A 22,230-nucleotide genomic window follows, 5' to 3' on the forward strand; every position below is an offset into this window, starting at 1 on the left:
TTGATTGAGAAAGTACCGGCGAAACTCAAAGTAGCTAGGGTTTTCTTGTAGGAGAGAGGACAGTATAAACAGCCATAGACCATAGGACCAAGAACGGGACCTCTTCCGGCTTCGTCGATTCCCATTATGCAAGGCTCCGATGCCCATTCTGGAACCATAGCTTTGGATCCCATTTTCGCACATATAATGGGGTTTAGGGGAAGAATCTTTCACACAGGATAAACAAGCTCTGATTGAGGGTTGGAAGAAGGGGGAGTGGATTTGGGAGAAAGAGAAGCAAACTCTGATTGAGGGTTTGGGAGAAGAATGTAGGATTTTTAGGATTTGGGAGGGAATAACTTTTTTTTCGTGACATGGAGGGAATAAAGACTTTAGACAGCGCTTTTGGTTTTGATTTTTTTTTTTAATTTAAAGACTTTAGACAGCGCTTTATCAAAAGCGCTGACTAAGGTCTATATTTAAAAGCGCTTTCTAAAAGCGTTGTCTAAGGGGGGGTCTTAGACAACGCTTTTAGAAAGCGCTGTCTAAGACCCCCCCTTAGACAGCGCTTTCATTATTTTTTTGGAACATTTTCCGTGTTTTATTTTAATTTTAACCTTAGACAGCGCTTTCTTTTAAAAGCGCTGTCTAAGATGCGCTGTTAAAAGTCATTTTTGGCGTAGTGATGGACATTCGATTCCACAAGGAATACGAATCTTACTCTGCTGGAGAAAACAATCAAAAGATTGACCAAAGAGTGCATGAGATATATTATCTATAGCCGTCAAAATGTAGATAATAACCTCGCATGGAAGATTATCCATAACCGGGTTGTAGGTTGTTAAAGGATGAATCAACCGAAAAGAGAAACAATCGTTACCAACAACAACAGGGTAGACGAAAGATGACTCACTGAGGATAAATTGCAAGCATCCGGCAATTATCCAGGAGGAAGGGGTGAATATTCGGTTCCACAAAGGGACAACGAATCTTACTCGACTGGGGAAACATGAAAGGCTTCGACCGAAGAGTGCATGAGATATATTATCTATAGCCGTCAAAACGTAGATAATACACTCGCATGGAAGATTATCCATAACCGGGTTGTAGGTTGTTAAAGGATAAATCATCCGAAAAGAAAGGCATCGGGATACCAAACTAGGTATATAATGATGACCGATCAAAGGGAGCAACAGACATTACCAACAAAAAGGTAAATGAAAGAAGACTCGCTGGGAATACATTGATGAAAATCAATGATCCAAGGAACACAATCACTGGCAAACTGTGAAAGGACCCGCTGGGGATAAAATTGCTTACTCAGAGCAATTACCCAGAAGAGAGAGGGAAAATCAACATCGAATACTGGATGAAGATAACTACAAAGAAGGGATTACATCTACCAAATACTGGGTCGAAAACCACAGAAGAGTAACTGTCATCGGTTGGGATGAACAACAAAGTTAACTCTGCTAGGGGAGAAATATAGGGTTTATAACTACCGGTTAGTAGGTAATAAACCACACAGATAGGACTTACGAATGCCGGTTTGTAGGCAGAAAGCCAAGAGTTCCACTGAGGATAAGATGAATGAGCGCCGGTTAGTAAGCAACTATTCATTTATACCACAGGGAAGCACGAGAGACAGTTGAAAAAGGGCCAATTTAGGATCAAACTAAAAAGGCAAATTGAATCAAGACTCGTCCTAATGAGGATAGAACTCAAAAGGGAAAACCCGTCCCATTATGTGTGTTGGGAGGGAAACGGAAACAACCGTCATCCACGAGGATGTATCTCAGTGGGGAAATGGCAGGAAAGGATAGACACTTTCTGCTTAAAGGCTGACTCTATATTGAGAGATTAGACACCCGACATCTACTTGGGAAGATCTACTGGGGAGATCTATATCACCAATAGCAGGAGACAACAAATAAAAGATATATGGCAAAAAATGCAACATAAATATCTGTATGTTAATGATTATGCATGAATATGCGTGATTTATGTTTGGTGAATGTTGACAAAACAGACATTTCTAACACAAACAGGCCCCAGGAAACAAACGCCTGGTACTATACTTCCAGAGGAAAATCCAAGAAATCCAATGGAAAGCCAATCTGCTGGAGATCTGAACGCTAAAAAGCAAAGATCTGCGGGGAAGCAAGAGATCAGAGATATCAAAGGAATCACCAAATCTCTGAACGATGGATCATCAATCAACCCAATTGGGGAACAAAAGTTCAAAGCAGGCAGAAACTGCCACGAAAGCAACTCTGTTGGGGATGTAGAGAAATCATGAGACTTCTGCAAGAGATTATCATTCTCATCTGAGAAAAAGGTGCTCGCTGCACAGGCAGGAACTGCTGAAGAGAACAGAACATACAAGTAGAATCTAGCCGCACAAGCAACTCTACTGGGGATACTGTCGGCGACTCCATTGGGGAACAACCCACTGAGGGAGAAAAGATCACACAAGTAGATTATGCCATACAAGCCACTCTACTAGGGATCAAAACATCAGGAAATCACCCACTCTCTGCAGGGGAGAAATCAACACAGATACAATCCACCATGCAGCCAATCTACTGGAGATTTACCTGAGAAATAGAAGGAGAACCGGGGATCGACCACCAAGTACTGAACCTTCACAAAATACCACAACTGCTGAGGAGGAAAGAACTCACTGCTCTGCTGAAGGGAGGGGAGGTGAAAACCTCAACAAGCACTCTGATGGGGAGATATCATAGATGAAATATCATATCAACAACTCCTCTGGCGACTTCACCGGGGAAAACGACAAGGTAACAGGGTGTCAACCCACCAACTACTGAATCTTCCAAAAAGGAAATCGACCGTGCTGGGGGAAGAATGCTGCAAGAGAGGAAAACTGAAGTTTCCAACAAGCACTCTGCTTTGGGAACACAAACAAACTCAATAGAAGCTCTGCTTGGGGAGCAACCCCAACAACGATCTGGAGAAAGAGGATACAAACATGCCAGGAATAATGAACGAATGTCTTACCCTGTTGGAAATCATGCCACCCTTGGGAGAGCACTGAGAAATTCTTAAGTATCCTTTCATCATTGTGAATGTTCACTTTGTTTAAAAACAATTTTTATGAAATAATTTGTTTGTTTAAAACAATGACATTTTATCAATTAAAACATGCAAAACATTTGTTGAATTGAAACAAATAAGAGTGCAAATAATTGGATACAAGCTCAAATTGATTTGATGGAATGGTAGTCTGTGAATGGCAAGACTCCATAGATCTATACAAGTTTGAAATCAGTGATATATATTGGAAGAGGGCTACATTGAACATAATGACCATTTCTCTACCAATTTGAATCCGATGTATTCGAAGCTTCGGTCGACGACGAATCAAGAATTTTCTGGCGAAAAGACAGTTGTGAAACAGAAAGTCTTGTCAGGATGCAGTTACTTGCCAAATCCCTATTTTTTGCCTAGATTGCCCCAGGGTGAGGTATTCAATCTAGCGGGATGCAAATTCATTTTTTTTTCTATGTCTCTAATTTTTGCCTGGATCGCCCCTTCGGGTTTTCCACCGAGACGCTCATTTTTGCCTAAGCCTCCCTTTCGGGTTTTCAACTTAGCGAGCTATTCTGTTTTTTCCATATATTTTTTTTAGGCAAAGTATTTCTTGACTGCATCTGAATTCACAGGACGAGTGAAATCCTCCCCATCCATAGTTGTGAGCATCAAAGCTCCGCCTGAAAAGGCTCTCTTGACAACATATGGACCCTCATAGTTTGGAGTCCACTTGCCCTTGGAATCGGGCGCGAAAGACAAGACTTTCTTGAGCACGAGGTCCCCTTCTCGGAACACACGAGGCTTGACCTTCTTATCGAATGCTTTCTTCATTCTCTGTTGATACAACTGATCATGGCACATGGCAGTCAATCGCTTCTCTTCAATCAAATTTAGTTGGTCGTAACGACTCTGAATCGATTCAGCATCAGTCAACTTGGCTTCCATCAAGACTCTCATTGATGGGATCTCCACCTCTACTGGGAGAACAACCTCCATGCCTTAAACAAGAGAAAAAGGGGTTGCCCCTGTTGAAGTGCGGACAGACGTACGATATCCATGCAAAGCAAATGGCAGCATCTCATGCCAATCTTTGTACGTAACAACCATCTTCTGGATAATCTTCTTGATATTCTTGTTGGCAACTTCAACAGCCCCATTCATCTTGGGTCTGTAGGGAGAGGAGTTATGGTGTGAACTCTTGAACTCAGCGCACAACTCTTCCATCATCTTGTTATTCAGATTAGATCCATTATCAGTAATGATCTTATCTGGCACACCATAATGGCAAATAAGTTGATTCTTGATAAACTTCACGACCACCTGTCTGGTCACATTCGCATATGATGCGGCTTCAACCCATTTGGTGAAGTAATCAATTGCTACGAGAATAAACCTGTGTCCGTTGGACGCTTTCGGTTCAATCATGCCGATCATGTCAATTCCCCACATAGAGAAAGGCCATGGTGATGAAATCACATTCAGAAGTGTCGGAGGAATACGAATCTTATCCGCATAAACCTGACATTTGTGGCATCTCTTCTGAATATGATGCAACAGTCAGACTCCATTGTCAGCCAATAGTAGCATGCTCTCAACATCTTTCTGGCCATGGCATGTCCATTAGAATGAGTACCAAATGAACCCTCATGGACCTCAGTCATCAACAGGTCTGCTTCGTGTCTATCCACGCATCTGAGCAACAGAGGCAGAAGCTTCCCATAGCGAGCTTTGAAACCCAAGGGATCTAATACATAAGATGTCAAATTCCTTAACTCTTTTAGATCGGGTTGTCGAAAGTTGTACTTCTTTGTATGCCTTTTTGGTCTTTCCATGTCTGAAAATTTTGCAAATAAACCCTTTAAGTTCCTTGAAAATTTTCTGATTTTTCTGATGACATGAATGCAGATGAATGCATGAGTGCATGAATGCAACAATCACACTCAAGGATCAAGCAAATCACACCAGACAAAGGTCATGGGAAAGCTCATAGTATCCTTAATATCAATCATCCATTTTGGTGGATTATGGTTTTCACCTTGTTAACACCCAAGTTCCATTGATATTAACGATACATGAACCGGCTCAATCATCCTTAATATCAATCATCCATTTTGGTGTGGATTATGGTTTTCACCTTATCGACACCCAAGTTCCATTGATATTAAGGATGTCTGAACGACTCAACCATGAATCACGGGTTTGTTGAGAGTCACGAGCATGGAGTCTCGGTTAAGAACCACCCAAAGGGAGTGTACTATGGTTTAAACCTGCCGAACATGTTCTACAAGAGGTTCCCATAGTCATCATCCCATCTTTCGAATATTATCGGAGGAACGAATACTCGTATTCCAAAAATATTCTCAAGAGAGACTCTTATGAGTGTAGTATCGCGTAACAATCGCATCAGATCTTACATCTGAACGACTTCCGCACTACGTCCTAAAAATAGGCCAAGATGGGCTTGGTAAACTAAGGTCCTTGGCTTCTAAGGCACATGTTAAAAGAATAATGCCTAACCACAAATAACTTGTGTGACATTATTAATCCAACATGACCTCCACCAAGTGAATGGACTCGCAAGTCAACTTGCTAAGGAATAACTCCACACAAGTCGACGAGACTATGCCATTCTCCTATCCTAAGGTGCACTCGAGTTCGGGTATAGAACTCATCTCACAGGGATCACCAAGCAAACAAGCAATTATATATCAAGCAATTCAATCATTATAATCAATAGAGTAATCCCAAATTGTACAAAAATATGTCATATAACAAATAAACAATATCATACAACAAGGGTGAAAAGTAGGCAAAACCACCAAGGATTTGTCCCCAGCAGAGTCGCCACTTTTCTGTAGCGGTGTATTCGTCACTTTATGATTTATTGATTAAATCAAAAGCAAAGCATACAAAGATAGAGTCGCCGCCGCACTTTTATTTATCCAAAGGAATGGCTAAAAAGCGAACAAAAGCCTAAGAAGTTTTACACATAGAAAACTAATGAAAAGATCAGAGATCTGGGTAAGGGGTTAATTACGCAATGGGAAGGTGTTAGGCACCCAAAACGTCCTAGGTACTCCTAGGGAGCCCTTTTCACAACTTGTTGTGTGAAATGTTATTTGTTTACGAAATATGTATTATGCAAACATGAGTGAAGAGATGAGAAAAGAATGTACCAATTATTATTTTTGTTTTTGAACGGATGAACCCGTTGCCTACGTACCTTTCCATGGAAGGTAAGGATCAAAACGTCGTAGTTCGGCTAAAAGATTTCCAAAAGTAAGTGAGTGGATTGATTTTAAACAAAAGCCCTAAGGTCTTTCATTATCCACGGGAGAAAACTCAACCTATATCAACAACAAGTCCACCATGTGAGAATAGCTTTGACATACTAGAGGGGTCAACCCTGTTTTCAGTATGGAAGTCTTACGGTTCGATCACTAAGGACAAAAGGCGAGATTAACATCAACCACTAAGATAATTGAGATCTATGGCTAATGTATGAAAACTTGATTAAGAAGTGGACTTGGGCCACCAAAGCAATTGAGTGAGTGAAATTAACCAATTTGGAGTATTCACAAAAATGAAGTCAAAGTATGATTAGAATTCAATTCAACAGAAGTATTGTGAAAATGAAGTTTGAAAATCAGAGGCTTATGGCCTAGGTTTCTAATTTTGAAAAAAACAGATGAAAATGTTTGCACAATAGTTTTTTGGTTTTGGGCTAACATGCAAATGTAGGTTTAAAGAAACAAAAGGTGGGAGGGTGAGGGATGTAAAACTTCTTAGATGTTCACCTCTTGAGATCATACGTAGATGATTCAAGTGATTCCTTTGGACAAGGCAACAAGCAAATAACAGATGAACAAAGTAAATGGATACCGGATGCCAATCAATGGACTTATTCCAATCTCACAAAACAAAATGGATACCGGACGCAAATCAATGGACTTATACCAATCTCCTAAAACAAAGAGAAACATGGATACCAGATGCCAATCAATGGACTTATACTAGTCTCACAAAGCAAAGAAACAAAATGGATACCAGATGCCAATCAATGGACTTATACTAGTCTCCTACCATATCACAGGAAACAACTGCCAATTAATGGACTTATGCTTGCTCCTCCATGGACAAAATAAAAGGTCACAAAGTGATGAACAATGTTTATGAAATGATATACAAGTAATGATGATAAATGCACAAAGGCACACATAAGCAAACATGTACAGATGAATCAAGTAAGCAAACATACAAGTCAAGTAGCACACACTATACACAATCAATTAGGCTCAAGCAAGGTTAAGCTTTACAACCAACTGGAATGGGGTGTTTTGAGCTCTTAACCCTAACATTGAGAGTTAGGGTGAAGCAGATGAAATGGAGATAAAGGGTGTGCCTCATAACTCTTATCCCTGGTCAGGGAGAGCTTTGATCAATGGAAAGTGTGGGAGTTCAGAAAGTAGGAACTCTTCTCCACAAATGATTGACTCTATAAGATCTTGGGTTCTTATTCGCAATGCATCAACACATGGTGTGAGCAAGGTGAATGACACACTGAGTAACAGGAGATGGATTACACATCTCTTTTATCTGCCAATTGCCTCTTAAGAGGACTTTACCTGCTTGGCACAAAATTAAACAGCCACAAACATTGCCTCTTAAGGAGGGCTTCAGACAGGTGCCTGCCAAAGTAACATGGCAGGTCTTCCAGACTACATGAAGATTAGGGATTATACCTAAGTGGTTAAGCAACCAAGCAAAGCAAAGTTCAAATGAACTTAAAGCAACTTAGGTACCTGTGGAAACAGCTAAACAAATCAGTACAATACTCAGACAAACAGACAATAGTCAATAAGCAACAGACAATCCCAATGTACAAAATGTGTAAGCCATAAGGCAAACTTAAGTGAGTTAGCATCAACCTACAAGACACACAAATATTAGCAATCAATAGCAAATATCAATATTCACATGATGAAGCATCATCAACTATGGAACCTGGATGCTTAAACCTGAAATCAAAGCTCACAAGTAAGTAACAAACCACTAGGTCAAAGCCTAGGGTCAAAGATGAAGAAAAAATTCAAAACAGGAGCTGAAATTCAACACATTGTAACTTCAAACACATATTGACAAGTCCTAAAAAGGCTCACATCAAAATCATCCATCAAAAGCATTTCATGATCAAGTGGAGTCCAAGACAATTTCAAAGCTCATATGTGATCATCATGAATGAAAAAATTCAAATCAAAACAGAAATGATTCAAATAAATCTGGAAATTTTCATGAACATTCAAGACATCCACAACATCCATCACACAAAAAATCAGAAGAATCAAAGATCATTTGGCCTGGAAGTTAAATGGCATAAGTTGGACAATCAAAGGTGTGACACAAATTGTCACACCAAGTTAACACAAGCATAAAACAGAAATGGAGCATGGGAAAAATGTCAAACCAAAACCAAAATGTCCAACAATGTGTCTAGAATCAACATGCAAAATTTCACATTCATTGGATTAAAATCAAGCATTTCACAACAAGATAAGCAAGGCAAGGTCACAAATGGATACATGATCACATACCCTAGCACCAAATAAAATCCAGCCATGCACAATTTTGGAAATTATGATCATAAAAAACTAGACAGAATAAGGAGAATTTTGCAAAAAATTGGGGATCAATTGGATGATTTTTCAATTTGTTATGATTTTATGAAGTTTGGGAAAAATTGGAAATCAAAGCATGAACAAGCATGGCAAAATGGAGGGAATATGTGAAAAACATGAAACATTTGAATATTTGCACGCGGTGGGACTCGAACCTGGTCCACATTCAAATTTGCGCGCTTCACCAAAACGACAGCGTTTTGGTTTAAAACCCTAAGCCTGGCGCAATTTCCAGAATTCGTAGCTAATTCAAGAACTCGTAGCAAGTTCGTAGCAAGTTCTGGAAAACTCAGGATCTTCATCTTCTTCATGAGGTTGAAGATGAAGATGAAGATGAACTTCATACCAAAATCCAGAAAATTCCAGAAAACTCCAGAAATCAAAAACAAGCACAGCATTGCAAAGCATTTTTCATGTAGATCAAAGATCAACAAACATTTAAACATAATTCATCATAACAAGATCAAATCGAAGAAAAACTCTTTGGCATCTCATACTTCAATCATGCGTAACTTCATGGATAATGCACCATTTCGCTCAAATTTTATATCAGAATTACCAGGAGAACAAGATCTACAACAATATATACATGGATTTCAAAATTAAAAGGTTGGAATTATGACCTCTTGAAGTGCAGAACCTTTGAAATGCCATGATCCACAGCTTGTACTAGTCCAAATCTACTCTACAATACTTGAAATGAAGTTTGATGAAGCAATTGAAGCTTGAATGGTGCTAGATCTAGCTCAAAACAGAAACTCCATTTTCAACTTCATGAACTTCCACCACTTGATTCTTGCACGAATTCAACAAAACAACACTTGATCTACACAAAATCCAAGCTAGGGAACAAGAATATGAAGTCAAAATGCAATGCTATTTGGAAGAAAATTGAATTATAAATGAGAGAAAAATTTTGAGTGAGAGAGAATTTGGATCTTGAAATGTGAAAAATGATTAACCTCCTCCAATTCTGTTAGGATTAGAGTATATATATGCTTTACTAATCAACTTGCTAATCCATAATTAACTTGGTTAAGTGAAATTAGGTGTTTTGCAAAAAATCAAAATTTGCATGGTGCATGTACCATTTACACGTGAACAGTACCAATTGCTTCATCATTTTCACTTAAAATCATTTTTTAAACTCAATGGCAATGGTAGAAAGTCCATACAATGCACCATTTTTGAATTTTGCAATTTCCCTCCAAAAAAGGCATGGATTAACAAGTGATTATGTGATGACAATTCATGTAATGTGATGCATGATTTGGAAATTAGAGGTCAAAAGGAGAATATTGCAAAAAGAACCACTCATTTTGGAGCTTTGAATCAAAAGATATGGCCATTTGAAGTCCCATGCATATTTGGCAATGATTTGATCATATCTCCTCAACCACACATCATATGCTCATGATCTTGGACATTTTGGAAATGGGAGAGAAAGATCTACAACTTTCATGTTCAACAAAATTTCATTTGAAGCTTTTTTGATGATGTAAGATTGAGTTGAAGTTGGTCCAAAACCCTTCCATTTTTGGAAATCTCAAATTATGGGTCACTTTCTATTTTGGGAAATTTTTTACTGGACCTCAAATTCTTCAATGTGAGTGTTTGAAATGTCAAATGAGAGTTGTTTGAACATGAATGAAGTATTTCTAATCACTTCCCATCTCCAAATCCACAATTGACTTTGCAGTTGACTTTCTAGGTCTTCAGATGACTTGGAAGTGTTCTTATGAGATTCAAGCCTCTAACACTTGGGATTTTGCTTCAAAATGTCATCATAGCTCATATGAACTCTTGTGAATGATCATGGGGTCCAAATCTCAAGAATGACCACCATCTATTGCTCAATGACTGCTTTTAATTGCCTTGACCTGTTATTGCTTCATCTGCAAGACAAAGGTTAGATGACATATTTTTGTACTTTTGGTTAGTGATTAAAAGAAAAGCAATGACATATGAATGCAAGGAATGCTTGGTGATCAAGAACCACTCAAAAAGATAACCCACCCACAGGGAAGGAAGCAAGGTGTCCAATGATCCTTGAGGCAATGCAATGATATGATATGATGCCATGAGGGATCTTAGGGACAAAATTGGGGTCTTACAGAGGCCCCTATTTAAGGTTATTCTAGCCGGAGAAGTGAAGGTTAAAGTCTTCATCTCGACGCGGTAGAATGGGCTTAAATAACAATAATGAGACAAATTTTGGTCCCTGAGAGACCTCATGATGCAAATGTATGAATGCAAAACAAACTATCTTTGTGGGGAATATGAGTCCACAAAGAAGAAAAGACGATCCATCGGAGTAATACACTCACCAGGAACAGAGACTCTAACAGGACTCTCATGGGGATAAAAAATGCGTGAGTAGGACACGACTCTGAATTAGGGGAAACTGACGCTGCACGAGCAGGACACGACTGGACTGGAGACCTTACTGGGGAGTAAAGGACTCAAACTGGGGAGAGAGAGTTCCAAAGGAAGACACATCCATTGGAAAGACTCAAGCTGACTCAAACTATCCACAAAGGACACCTCGGATGAAAATCCGGCCTCAGAACGGGGAAAAGAGCTGACAAGACAACTTTGCCTGTACAAAAAACGAAATATAACCACAACTCCGCTGGGGAAATCTAACAAAGATTTTCCAGGGGAAGCAAAAGGATGAGATGTTACCGGTTAGTGAGTAACATGCTCGGGAAGAATGAATATCTAAGACCTGTGTACGGGTGAGAGATATCAATCGACCAAATCATCTGACGAAAACCTAAAAAAGGTATACTTCAACTCAGGGAAATCTGACTCCATAGGGGACCAAGGTCATAATAGGGAGCAGACAGGAAGGAACACCAAGGATACCGGGTTGTAGGCAATAACAGGTGACCGACCAAGGCGTGAATTGGTGTGTGTTCCAAAACACTCATCATCCTGAAGAAAGCTAGAAAAGCAGACTTGTTTATAGGATGGATATTCGATTCTATAAAGAATGCGAATCTTACTCAGTTGGGGAAACAAACAAAGGATTCAACCAAAGAGTGCATGAGATGTATTATCTATAGCCGTCAAAACATAGATAATATACTCGCATGGAAGATTATCCATAACCGGGTTGTAGGTTGTTAAAGGATAAAATCAACCGAAATCGTGAATTGGTTTGTGTTCCAAAACACTCATCATCCTGAAGAAAGCTAGAAAAGCAGACTTGTTTATAGGATGCACTACAACAAACAAGACCTTAGACAGCGTTTTTTTTAGCCTTAGACAGCGCTTTAAAGCGCTGTCTAAACCTCCGCTGCTAAAGGTTTAGACAGCGCTTTTTTTAAATCTTAAAAGCGCTGTCTAAGCCCCCCCCCCCTTAGACAGCGCTTTGGCCAAAAGCGCTTTATAAGACCCTCTTATTTTAAATTTTTAGGTATACCTTAGACAGCGCTTTTGAAAAGCGCTGTCTAAGCCCCATCCCCTTAGACAGCGCTTTGGCCAAAAGCGCTTTCTAAGACCCTCCTATTTTAATTTTTTTAGGTATACCTTAGACAGCGCTTTTCAAAAAGCGCTGTCTAAGCCCCCCCCCCCCCCCTTAGACAGCGCTTTTGCCTAAAGCGCTTTCTAATCCCCCCTTAGACAGCGCTTTTTACAAAAGCGCTGTCTAAGGTATACGAAAATTTTTGAAGCTTTTGTTTTAAACCACATTATTTCCAGGTTTATAAACCAGAATTTCTACCTGTTTTCAACCAGATTTTGATAGACAATTATCACATTTTATATATGCCATTTTGGCCTTTTTTCTACCAATTTTTGACGGTATCCGGTCTACTTAAGATTAAACCTAAGTTGACGGTCGCGGGTGCTAAGAATCCGAATGACACGTCCAAACCATTGGGGCGCATCAATTTGTCATACAAAAACCTAATATAAAAACATCATTAACATAAAGTAAACATCATTCACAATCAAAATAACATCTTCATTGTATATATCTTAATGTCAATTATCATTTATAATCAAAATAACATCTTTAAAATGACCATCATCTATTAAAAAAATTTAAAATTTAATCTCTTCATCTTCAATGGATTGAAAATCTTCATCAATATCATCATTCATAATCTGCAAAATAAAAGTAATATAATTGAAATAATATTATTATTTGAAGACTATAAAATAATTAGAATGTAAAGCATAAAACAATTCAACCTTACATGATTATTATTTGGAGCATATATTGATGATTTTCTCTTTCATGACCAATACTTGTAGCAAAATGTAGAAAGATCTTCAATACTACATAGCCATCACAGGAGCAACATATCTCATATTTCTTACTTAGTTATTTTGAGCTTTCTAATAGAATAATATACTAGAGTTGAAGTTGAATATGTCTTCCAATACAACAGGCATAACGGTTACCAAATACATACTAAGAACATTCATCCATATAAGAGTAACACATTGCATCAAAAGGAATTTAGCTAGTTGAAAAGCAAATTATCATTCCCTACAGACTAGTGACCAACCATCAAGTAAATAGTGAATTGGATTATAGGATCATATACCTTAAGTTGCTTCCTTATGACATAAGCATTCTCCTCCTCAGCATCATTGTTGTACCGTAATTTCTTTGTGAAGAAATGAAAAGTTGCAGTGTTGCTCTTGGGGACATGCACTGCCATGTACTCAAAATTAAACTCTTCTGACTAACACAATAAAAATACACATAATTAGAATAGAATAGTAAACCCAAGAACATGTGATCAATAAATAGAATCTAAAAAATGCACTACCATGTACTTAGTACCAAATACCTCTTATGGGTATCAACCACGCTGAGGGAAGTGATAGTAGCATGACACTTACACAATAAAACTAGAGCAGTCCCAAATTTATTTATTCCTATAAGACCAAGGGCAAGCATTCAGCCGTTATTGACATTAAAAATCAAATTTAATTATACACAATATTTGAAACACATTATTTTAAAAACAAATAAGCCATCATGACTCTAACGAACTCCTCATAGTTGATCTGACCATCACCGTCAACATCAACTTCGCGAATCATCTCGTCAACCTCTTCATATTTCAGCTTTTAGCTGAGATTTGTCATAACATGACAGAGCTTAGCTGCAGTGATGAAACCATTTTGATCCTTGTCGAACACACAGATTAGTATCATGTCATAAGAAATACCAAAAGCTTCTCATCTTGGCATTCTATATAATGAAAACCTCTAACCACCCAAATTTAAAACCAATTTAACACTCATTTTATGTTTCATCCCCTGCATTCAAAACGAAAATATCATGGAAAGAATAGGGAAAGTAGTACCAATTAGCAAGGTAGAGCAAAATTTAAAATAGAAGAAGAAAAATTTATTAAATAAGAAACTAGAGTAGAAATAACCATTTTTTGTTAGGAATAACATTACCGAATGGAAAAAAATAACTTACTAGTAATGAAAGGTTCAAAAATTCTTTGAGGTTTGAGAAATTTTGAACAAACAAAGTCTTTAATAGTTAGGGTTTAAGACCTGCGAAAAAGAAAGGGTTAGATTCATACAGAGAGAACAAATAAAGTTGAAGGAGAGTTTTTACAAGTTGAAGGAAGCTCGTCCGGGGAAGGAGAGCTCGTAATAGAAGGAAGCATGTTTATGAAGCGAGCTATACACAGATTTCAGTAAAGATTAAGAAAGCATTTAGCATGCTTACCATAAAACTTCAGCACCACTTTTAAAATAAGTGCTGCAAGTTCCCCAACTAAACCGAACCAATGTTGGAAAACCGAAGATAGAATGTTTGTGATTTTCTAGCCAAGACTTGGTTGCGGGATCTACATTAACAAAGAAACAAACCCATATTTATTATAATTACAATGTAAATCAATATAATACTCAATATCATATGCGATGTACTCATGACACTCTCACCTGCAGGATATCCAGAACCAAAGTTCCTGTGTATATTATCAGCAGTCTCATCGAGCACCCAATCTCTTACAGCTCGGTCCCTCGTAACCTGAAAGGTTGGATTAAAGATTTTAAGTAAACAATAAAACATTATAGTATACTGATGTAGTTTTAGAAGAGAGTTAAATACCTTTGCAGCTATACTTGCACCACTGACAACAGGATAAAGACTATCAGCTTTCTTAGCAACCACAAATTTGATAGATGGGAAATTTTTAGACATTTTTGCCTCATATTTCCCTGGATCTCCGACCGTATCAATATAAACCTGAAAAGCACAAATCATACATTACATTACATCTCTAATAATTCAATTATCTGCTTAACATTACTACCCAAGTACTTTAACAATAAAAGTTACAAAAGCCTCAATTTTCTCTTTCAGTAGCCGATTTTACCTCGGTTAAAAGCATATGCCAAATTATTAAAACACTTGGGCCTTATTTACTGCATTAACTAAATAAGTTCCTAAAATTCACCAAAGAAAAATAAATATGGGGATGTGAAATTACAATACAGGTTCAAGCAGGGCATTCAGAACAGTTTCTTTTGTGGGCAATGCAGGTATTGCACCTCTCTCAGTCACAGTCAATGCACCACAAGCATTGGCAAACTTGAGAGAATCTCTCAGTTGTTCCTCTTTCTGCAAGTTTAAACCACATGATGTCTGCAGTCTCCCATATACTCAGAATCCCTTCTCTAGCACTATCTGCAGAAGGCCATAAAGGAAGCCGCAGGTTAGGGTCATAAGACAGAAATACGCCGGCATCTTTTGCTGCCTTTGCAGCAGCTATATGTGCCGATTTGCATGGTTCTGTTATAAGACTGATCGACCCGTAATGAAAGATCTTGGCCTGCCAGAAATAAATAACAGAAGAATTTTACAACAATAATATATGAATTAGGTAGAGTTAAAGTGGAAAACGTTGGAAGAACATAGACTCGACCAATGTTTTGAAGTTTTAATTTTCACCTTTCTGATTAAGTCCAAGTCTAGTTCATCTTCTTGGAGCAGCATATCAGCACTGGGATTACGATAAAACATGAACTCTCGCTCTCCGTCACTCCTCAGTGTAACAAATGCTAAGGCAGTACGTGCACCAGGGTCAAAACGCATCCCTTGGTTGTTTACATTATTTTCCTTGAGTATATCAGCAAGCATATATCCAAATTCATCCTCACCAACCTATTTATGTTGAAAATGAGTTTGGAAGAGAACTTTAAGATTTCTGATTCATGAAACTAAAATACAGTAATGCCAAACAACAAAAATTACTTACTTAGGGGCACCGTCGAAGATTGGTTGTAACCAAAACCAAATATTTACTTACGATTAAATAACACAAAATATCATTGGTGCCAATTTAATTGATTATAAAATAATCAGAAAAAAAAGAGAATGAAGTTGATTGAGAAAGTACCGGCGAAACTCAAAGTAGCTAGGGTTTTCTTGTAGGAGAGAGGACAGTATAAACAGCCATAGACCATAGGACCAAGAACGGGACCTCTTCCGGCTTCGTCGATTCCCATTATGCAAGGCTCCGATGCCCATTCTGGAACCATAGCTTTGGATCCCATTTTCGCACATATAATGGGGTTTAGGGGAAGAATCTTTCACACAGGATAAACAAGCTCTGATTGAGGGTTGGAAGAAGGGGGAGTGGATTTGGGAGAAAGAGAAGCAAGCTCTGATTGAGGGTTTGGGAGAAGAATGTAGGATTTTTAGGATTTGGGAGGGAATAACTTTTTTTTCGTGACATGGAGGGAATAAAGACTTTAGACAGCGCTTTTGGTTTTGATTTTTTTTTTTAATTTAAAGACTTTAGACAGCGCTTTATCAAAAGCGCTGACTAAGGTCTATATTTAAAAGCGCTTTCTAAAAGCGTTGTCTAAGGGGGGGTCTTAGACAACGCTTTTAGAAAGCGCTGTCTAAGACCCCCCCTTAGACAGCGCTTTCATTATTTTTTTGGAACATTTTCCGTGTTTTATTTTAATTTTAACCTTAGACAGCGCTTTCTTTTAAAAGCGCTGTCTAAGATGCGTTGTTAAAAGTCATTTTTGGCGTAGTGATGGACATTCGATTCCACAAGGAATACGAATCTTACTCTGCTGGAGAAAACAATCAAAAGATTGACCAAAGAGTGCATGAGATATATTATCTATAGCCGTCAAAACGTAGATAATAACCTCGCATGGAAGATTATCCATAACCGGGTTGTAGGTTGTTAAAGGATGAATCAACCGAAAAGAGAAACAATCGTTACCAACAACAACAGGGTAGACGAAAGATGACTCACTGAGGATAAATTGCAAGCATCCGGCAATTATCCAGGAGGAAGGGGTGAATATTCGGTTCCACAAAGGGACAACGAATCTTACTCGACTGGGGAAACATGAAAGGCTTCGACCGAAGAGTGCATGAGATATATTATCTATAGCCGTCAAAACGTAGATAATACACTCGCATGGAAGATTATCCATAACCGGGTTGTAGGTTGTTAAAGGATAAATCATCCGAAAAGAAAGGCATCGGGATACCAAACTAGGTATATAATGATGACCGATCAAAGGGAGCAACAGACATTACCAACAAAAAGGTAAATGAAAGAAGACTCGCTGGGAATACATTGATGAAAATCAATGATCCAAGGAACACAATCACTGGCAAACTGTGAAAGGACCCGCTGGGGATAAAATTGCTTACTCAGAGCAATTACCCAGAAGAGAGAGGGAAAATCAACATCGAATACTGGATGAAGATAACTACAAAGAAGGGATTACATCTACCAAATACTGGGTCGAAAACCACAGAAGAGTAACTGTCATCGGTTGGGATGAACAACAAAGTTAACTCTGCTAGGGGAGAAATATAGGGTTTATAACTACCGGTTAGTAGGTAATAAACCACACAGATAGGACTTACGAATGCCGGTTTGTAGGCAGAAAGCCAAGAGTTCCACTGAGGATAAGATGAATGAGCGCCGGTTAGTAAGCAACTATTCATTTATACCACAGGGAAGCACGAGAGACAGTTGAAAAAGGGCCAATTTAGGATCAAACTAAAAAGGCAAATTGAATCAAGACTCGTCCTAATGAGGATAGAACTCAAAAGGGAAAACCCGTCCCATTATGTGTGTTGGGAGGGAAACGGAAACAACCGTCATCCACGAGGATGTATCTCAGTGGGGAAATGGCAGGAAAGGATAGACACTTTCTGCTTAAAGGCTGACTCTATATTGAGAGATTAGACACCCGACATCTACTTGGGAAGATCTACTGGGGAGATCTATATCACCAATAGCAGGAGACAACAAATAAAAGATATATGGCAAAAAATGCAACATAAATATCTGTATGTTAATGATTATGCATGAATATGCGTGATTTATGTTTGGTGAATGTTGACAAAACAGACATTTCTAACACAAACAGGCCCCAGGAAACAAACGCCTGGTACTATACTTCCAGAGGAAAATCCAAGAAATCCAATGGAAAGCCAATCTGCTGGAGATCTGAACGCTAAAAAGCAAAGATCTGCGGGGAAGCAAGAGATCAGAGATATCAAAGGAATCACCAAATCTCTGAACGATGGATCATCAATCAACCCAACTGGGGAACAAAAGTTCAAAGCAGGCAGAAACTGCCACGAAAGCAACTCTGTTGGGGATGTAGAGAAATCATGAGACTTCTGCAAGAGATTATCATTCTCATCTGAGAAAAAGGTGCTCGCTGCACAGGCAGGAACTGCTGAAGAGAACAGAACATACAAGTAGAATCTAGCCGCACAAGCAACTCTACTGGGGATACTGTCGGCGACTCCATTGGGGAACAACCCACTGAGGGAGAAAAGATCACACAAGTAGATTATGCCATACAAGCCACTCTACTAGGGATCAAAACATCAGGAAATCACCCACTCTCTGCAGGGGAGAAATCAACACAGATACAATCCACCATGCAGCCAATCTACTGGAGATTTACCTGAGAAATAGAAGGAGAACCGGGGATCGACCACCAAGTACTGAACCTTCACAAAATACCACAACTGCTGAGGAGGAAAGAACTCACTGCTCTGCTGAAGGGAGGGGAGGTGAAAACCTCAACAAGCACTCTGATGGGGAGATATCATAGATGAAATATCATATCAACAACTCCTCTGGTGACTTCACCGGGGAAAACGACAAGGTAACAGGGTGTCAACCCACCAACTACTGAATCTTCCAAAAAGGAAATCGACCGTGCTGGGGGAAGAATGCTGCAAGAGAGGAAAACTGAAGTTTCCAACAAGCACTCTGCTCTGGGAACACAAACAAACTCAATAGAAGCTCTGCTTGGGGAGCAACCCCAACAACGATCTGGAGAAAGAGGATACAAACATGCCAGGAATAATGAACGAATGTCTTACCCTGTTGGAAATCATGCCACCCTTGGGAGAGCACTGAGAAATTCTTAAGTATCCTTTCATCATTGTGAATGTTCACTTTGTTTAAAAACAATTTTTATGAAATAATTTGTTTGTTTAAAACAATGACATTTTATCAATTAAAACATGCAAAACATTTGTTGAATTGAAACAAATAAGAGTGCAAATAATTGGATACAAGCTCAAATTGATTTGATGGAATGGTAGTCTGTGAATGGCAAGACTCCATAGATCTATACAAGTTTGAAATCAGTGATATATATTGGAAGAGGGCTACATTGAACATAATGACCATTTCTCTACCAATTTGAATCCGATGTATTCGAAGCTTCGGTCGACGACGAATCAAGAATTTTCTGGCGAAAAGACAGTTGTGAAACAGAAAGTCTTGTCAGGATGCAGTTACTTGCCAAATCCCTATTTTTTGCCTAGATTGCCCCAGGGTGAGGTATTCAATCTAGCGGGATGCAAATTCATTTTTTTTTCTATGTCTCTAATTTTTGCCTGGATCGCCCCTTCGGGTTTTCCACCGAGACGCTCATTTTTGCCTAAGCCTCCCTTTCGGGTTTTCAACTTAGCGAGCTATTCTGTTTTTTCCATATATTTTTTTTAGGCAAAGTATTTCTTGACTGCATCTGAATTCACAGGACGAGTGAAATCCTCCCCATCCATAGTTGTGAGCATCAAAGCTCCGCCTGAAAAGGCTCTCTTGACAACATATGGACCCTCATAGTTTGGAGTCCACTTGCCCTTGGAATCGGGCGCGAAAGACAAGACTTTCTTGAGCACGAGGTCCCCTTCTCGGAACACACGAGGCTTGACCTTCTTATCGAATGCTTTCTTCATTCTCTGTTGATACAACTGATCATGGCACATGGCAGTCAATCGCTTCTCTTCAATCAAATTTAGTTGGTCGTAACGACTCTGAATCGATTCAGCATCAGTCAACTTGGCTTCCATCAAGACTCTCATTGATGGGATCTCCACCTCTACTGGGAGAACAACCTCCATGCCTTAAACAAGAGAAAAAGGGGTTGCCCCTGTTGAAGTGCGGACAGACGTACGATATCCATGCAAAGCAAATGGCAGCATCTCATGCCAATCTTTGTACGTAACAACCATCTTCTGGATAATCTTCTTGATATTCTTGTTGGCAACTTCAACAGCCCCATTCATCTTGGGTCTGTAGGGAGAGGAGTTATGGTGTGAACTCTTGAACTCAGCGCACAACTCTTCCATCATCTTGTTATTCAGATTAGATCCATTATCAGTAATGATCTTATCTGGCACACCATAATGGCAAATAAGTTGATTCTTGATAAACTTCACGACCACCTGTCTGGTCACATTCGCATATGATGCGGCTTCAACCCATTTGGTGAAGTAATCAATTGCTACGAGAATAAACCTGTGTCCGTTGGACGCTTTCGGTTCAATCATGCCGATCATGTCAATTCCCCACATAGAGAAAGGCCATGGTGATGAAATCACATTCAGAAGTGTCGGAGGAATACGAATCTTATCCGCATAAACCTGACATTTGTGGCATCTCTTCTGAATATGATGCAACAGTCAGACTCCATTGTCAGCCAATAGTAGCATGCTCTCAACATCTTTCTGGCCATGGCATGTCCATTAGAATGAGTACCAAATGAACCCTCATGGACCTCAGTCATCAACAGGTCTGCTTCGTGTCTATCCACGCATCTGAGCAACAGAGGCAGAAGCTTCCCATAGCGAGCTTTGAAACCCAAGGGATCTAATACATAAGATGTCAAATTCCTTAACTCTTTTAGATCGGGTTGTCGAAAGTTGTACTTCTTTGTATGCCTTTTTGGTCTTTCCATGTCTGAAAATTTTGCAAATAAACCCTTTAAGTTCCTTGAAAATTTTCTGATTTTTCTGATGACATGAATGCAGATGAATGCATGAGTGCATGAATGCAACAATCACACTCAAGGATCAAGCAAATCACACCAGACAAAGGTCATGGGAAAGCTCATAGTATCCTTAATATCAATCATCCATTTTGGTGGATTATGGTTTTCACCTTGTTAACACCCAAGTTCCATTGATATTAACGATACATGAACCGGCTCAATCATCCTTAATATCAATCATCCATTTTGGTGTGGATTATGGTTTTCACCTTATCGACACCCAAGTTCCATTGATATTAAGGATGTCTGAACGACTCAACCATGAATCACGGGTTTGTTGAGAGTCACGAGCATGGAGTCTCGGTTAAGAACCACCCAAAGGGAGTGTACTATGGTTTAAACCTGCCGAACATGTTCTACAAGAGGTTCCCATAGTCATCATCCCATCTTTCGAATATTATCGGAGGAACGAATACTCGTATTCCAAAAATATTCTCAAGAGAGACTCTTATGAGTGTAGTATCGCGTAACAATCGCATCAGATCTTACATCTGAACGACTTCCGCACTACGTCCTAAAAATAGGCCAAGATGGGCTTGGTAAACTAAGGTCCTTGGCTTCTAAGGCACATGTTAAAAGAATAATGCCTAACCACAAATAACTTGTGTGACATTATTAATCCAACATGACCTCCACCAAGTGAATGGACTCGCAAGTCAACTTGCTAAGGAATAACTCCACACAAGTCGACGAGACTATGCCATTCTCCTATCCTAAGGTGCACTCGAGTTCGGGTATAGAACTCATCTCACAGGGATCACCAAGCAAACAAGCAATTATATATCAAGCAATTCAATCATTATAATCAATAGAGTAATCCCAAATTGTACAAAAATATGTCATATAACAAATAAACAATATCATACAACAAGGGTGAAAAGTAGGCAAAACCACCAAGGATTTGTCCCCAGCAGAGTCGCCACTTTTCTGTAGCGGTGTATTCGTCACTTTATGATTTATTGATTAAATCAAAAGCAAAGCATACAAAGATAGAGTCGCCGCCGCACTTTTATTTATCCAAAGGAATGGCTAAAAAGCGAACAAAAGCCTAAGAAGTTTTACACATAGAAAACTAATGAAAAGATCAGAGATCTGGGTAAGGGGTTAATTACGCAATGGGAAGGTGTTAGGCACCCAAAACGTCCTAGGTACTCCTAGGGAGCCCTTTTCACAACTTGTTGTGTGAAATGTT

The 22,230-nt window shown here is 39.0% G+C and overlaps 2 protein-coding genes across 3 annotated transcripts; both read right to left on the reverse strand.

Moving 5' to 3' along the window:
• Positions 1-13,862: 13,862 nt before the first annotated feature.
• LOC127076042 (ribonuclease H2 subunit A-like) lies at positions 13,863-15,340 on the reverse strand. Of its 2 annotated transcripts, XR_007786745.1 has the most exons (5): positions 14,806-15,340; positions 14,637-14,724; positions 14,419-14,539; positions 14,161-14,240; positions 13,863-13,991 (listed from the first exon to the last, which is right to left on the reverse strand). XR_007786745.1 is itself a non-coding variant. In XM_051017596.1 (4 exons), the coding sequence occupies exons 1-4, from the start codon at positions 14,959-14,961 to the stop codon at positions 14,234-14,236; spliced, it is 372 nt and encodes a 123-aa protein (XP_050873553.1). In that variant the 5' UTR covers positions 14,962-15,340; the 3' UTR covers positions 13,997-14,233. The 2 variants fall into 2 exon arrangements, 1 of the variants encoding a protein (XP_050873553.1); XM_051017596.1 differs by lacking the exon at positions 13,863-13,991 and having other exon boundaries at positions 13,997-14,240.
• LOC127137925 (probable fructokinase-6, chloroplastic) lies at positions 15,254-15,879 on the reverse strand. Its single transcript, XM_051064331.1, has 2 exons — positions 15,649-15,879; positions 15,254-15,529 (listed from the first exon to the last, which is right to left on the reverse strand). Exons 1-2 carry the CDS (start codon positions 15,835-15,837, stop codon positions 15,254-15,256), a joined length of 465 nt encoding a protein of 154 aa, XP_050920288.1. The 5' UTR covers positions 15,838-15,879.
• Between the last annotated feature and the right edge of the window lie 6,351 nt (positions 15,880-22,230).

Source organism: Lathyrus oleraceus, chromosome 4 (genome assembly GCF_024323335.1).
Source record: "Lathyrus oleraceus cultivar Zhongwan6 chromosome 4, CAAS_Psat_ZW6_1.0, whole genome shotgun sequence".
Classification (NCBI taxonomy): Eukaryota; Viridiplantae; Streptophyta; class Magnoliopsida; order Fabales; family Fabaceae; genus Lathyrus; species Lathyrus oleraceus.

Bases quoted from the DNA above. Each gene is read 5' to 3' on its own strand.
- LOC127076042 (XM_051017596.1), bottom strand. From the start codon at position 14,961: ATGATTTGTGCTTTTCAGGTTTATATTGATACGGTCGGAGATCCAGGG. The intron at 14,725-14,805 runs GTATTTAACTCT...CCAACCTTTCAG, and splicing joins GTGCAAGTATAGCTGCAAAG to GTTACGAGGGACCGAGCTGT. The intron at 14,540-14,636 runs GTGAGAGTGTCA...TTGTTAATGTAG, and splicing joins TGGTTCTGGATATCCTGCAG to ATCCCGCAACCAAGTCTTGG.
- LOC127137925 (XM_051064331.1), bottom strand. From the start codon at position 15,837: ATGCTTGCTGATATACTCAAGGAAAATAATGTAAACAACCAAGGGATG. The intron at 15,530-15,648 runs GTGAAAATTAAA...TATTTCTGGCAG, and splicing joins ACTTGGACTTAATCAGAAAG to GCCAAGATCTTTCATTACGG.